General features: G+C 41.4%; 1 protein-coding gene across 1 annotated transcript; it reads left to right on the forward strand.

Moving 5' to 3' along the window:
• Positions 1 to 780: 780 nt before the first annotated feature.
• LOC127107444 (uncharacterized) lies at positions 781 to 1,458 on the forward strand. Its single transcript, XM_051044730.1, has one exon. The coding sequence runs from the start codon at positions 781 to 783 to the stop codon at positions 1,456 to 1,458; it is 678 nt and encodes a 225-aa protein (XP_050900687.1).
• The last annotated feature ends 998 nt before the right edge of the window (positions 1,459 to 2,456 follow it).

The following is a 2,456-nucleotide window of genomic DNA, read 5'->3' on the forward strand; positions in this document are numbered from 1 at the left end:
CAAACATTCTGCAAAGATAACATAACAAGTAGAGTCGGTTTTGCCGACACTGATAAAAAAATAACTTGTCTTAAAAGATGTACCTAGATAGAGTCCGTTAGTGTAGGCTTAGCCGACACTAATAGTGTCCGTGTCGGTGGCCGACTCTAAACTAGGAGGCTAAAATGACTTATTCTAGTAGTGTATGCTAGTCATGTGATAAACCCTGCACAGGTGCACTATGCAACTACTAAGAAAGAGTTATTGGTCGTGTTTTATGCATTTGACAAATTCAAGCAATACTTGTTAGGATCGAAGTTTATTGTTTATACTGACCATGCCGCTTTGAAATATTTGTTTGCTAAACAGGATTTTAAACCGAGGCATCTCAGGTGGATCTTACTCCTCCAAGAATTTGATGTAGAGATTAGGGACAAAAGGGGATGTGAAAACACAGTAGCGGATCATTTATCCCGAATGTCACCAATTAAAGAAACAGAAGAGAAGAGACTGATAAAGGATGAGTTCGCTGATGAACACATCCTCGCTGTCATCGGTATTCCGTTGTTCGTAGACTATGCGAATTATTTGGTGTGGGGTGTAATCCCTAACGACTTTGATTCTAACAAGAAGAAAAAGTTTGTTCATGATTGTAGGTTCTACTTGTAGGATGACCCATTCCTATACAAGAGATGAGTAGATGGGCTGGTCAGAAGATGCGTCCCAGAAGAGGAAGAAAGGGATGTACTCAGAGCTTGTCATGACTCGGATTATGGAGGACACTTCAGTGGTGACAGAACAATGGCTAAAGTGCTTCAGTCAGGTCTATATTGGCCCACACTGTTCAAAGATGCCCAATACATAGTCAAGGAGTGTGACAGATGTCAAAGAACGGGGAATATTTCTAAGAGAAATCAAATGCCGCAAAACGCTATGCTGGAAGTTGAATTTTTTCATGTATGGGGAATAGACTTCATGGGGTCGTTTCCATCTTCACGTGGAAAGAATTATATCTTGGTAGCAGTGGACTACACATCAAAGTGGGTGGAAGCGGTGGCATTGCCCACCAATGATTCTAAAGTGGTATCCAACAGGCAGATAAAACAAATACTGGAAAAGACTGTATGGGCATCTCGAAAACACTGGGAAGTGAAGTTGGAAGATGCACTATGGGCATATAGAACGACATTTAAAACGCCCATAGGTATGTCTCCCTATCAGTTAGTTTATAGTAAAGCTTGTCACTTGCCACTAGAGTTGGAGCACAAAGCATTCTGGGCATCCAAATTCTTAAATTATGATCGTGTCAAAGCTGGTGAATCCCGAATTCTTCAGCTCCACGAGTTAGAAGAGTTTAGGAATCAAGCCTATGAGAATGCCAAACTCTATAAGGAGAAGACAAAAAATGGCACGATCAGAAGCTACAGAGAAAGGAGTTTGTCAAGGGACAACTGGTGCTCTTGTTCAATTCCAGGATAAAACTCTTTCGGGGAAAGTTGAAATCCAAGTGGTCGGGTCCGTTTGTGGTTCATAGAGTGTTTCCCCATGGAGCAATAGAACTTAAAAATCCTAGTAATGGGGATACATTTAAGGTGAACGGACAAAGGTTGAAACATTACTATAAAGGGAAGGAAAGTGGTTTGATTGAAAATTTTCCTCTCAAAGGATAAGAGAGACGACCTTCGAGCCATGCGACGTTAAACGCAGCGCTTCGTGGGAGGCATACTGCGACGACTACTGCATCGTCTCCTACATTCTGGGGGTAAAGATGGTCATCACAGAGAAGTCAATTTCGAAGCTTTTGGACATGGAAAATGTATGGGGCATAAGGATTTACAACATAAACCCTATGTCAAAATATATGTCCCAGGAAATCATCCCTACAATATTTAATCAGAACCCATAAGGGAAAACTTCCAAGAATAAGGAATTTCACCAAAATCTGAGGGTTTGGTTGAAGATTATTCTGGGAACTATCCATCATTGTCCAACATCCAAGTCCTCTAATTACATAAACACATATCAGAAGTGCATCCTGTATTGCCTTCATAAATGATTGATGCTGAATCTGCCTTTCCTCCTCTTCAAATATCTGAGGGATTCAATCATAGACACAAGAAACAACATGAAGCTCAGAAACTACATCCCTCTAAGGAGGCTGATTTCTGATGTGTTAATAGAAATTGTGATGGTGGACCACCTCATTCCTATCAACATGATGAAGGATGTTACAGTGGATGTGGGCAAGCCTCTGAACGCCAAAAATCTGAAGAGTATGGGCATCATTGACAAGGTCAGAGTTAAACCCATCTTGGACACCTCCTGGGACGCTCTGAAAGATCATGGGGGAGATATCTCATGGGATGTATCTCTTATCCAAGATTCATCCCCCAAAGGTAATCACTCACTACCTTCAGGATCTGGATGCCAAAGGTATTGATATCTATAGCTTCACTCCGGACTGGTTACCAGAACAA

Source organism: Lathyrus oleraceus, chromosome 1, assembly GCF_024323335.1.
Source record: "Lathyrus oleraceus cultivar Zhongwan6 chromosome 1, CAAS_Psat_ZW6_1.0, whole genome shotgun sequence".
Lineage (NCBI taxonomy): Eukaryota > Viridiplantae > Streptophyta > Magnoliopsida > Fabales > Fabaceae > Lathyrus > Lathyrus oleraceus.

What these genes read in the sequence shown, in the direction of transcription:
- LOC127107444 (XM_051044730.1), top strand. Translation starts at nt 781, where the DNA reads ATGGCTAAAGTGCTTCAGTCAGGTCTATATTGGCCCACACTGTTCAAA.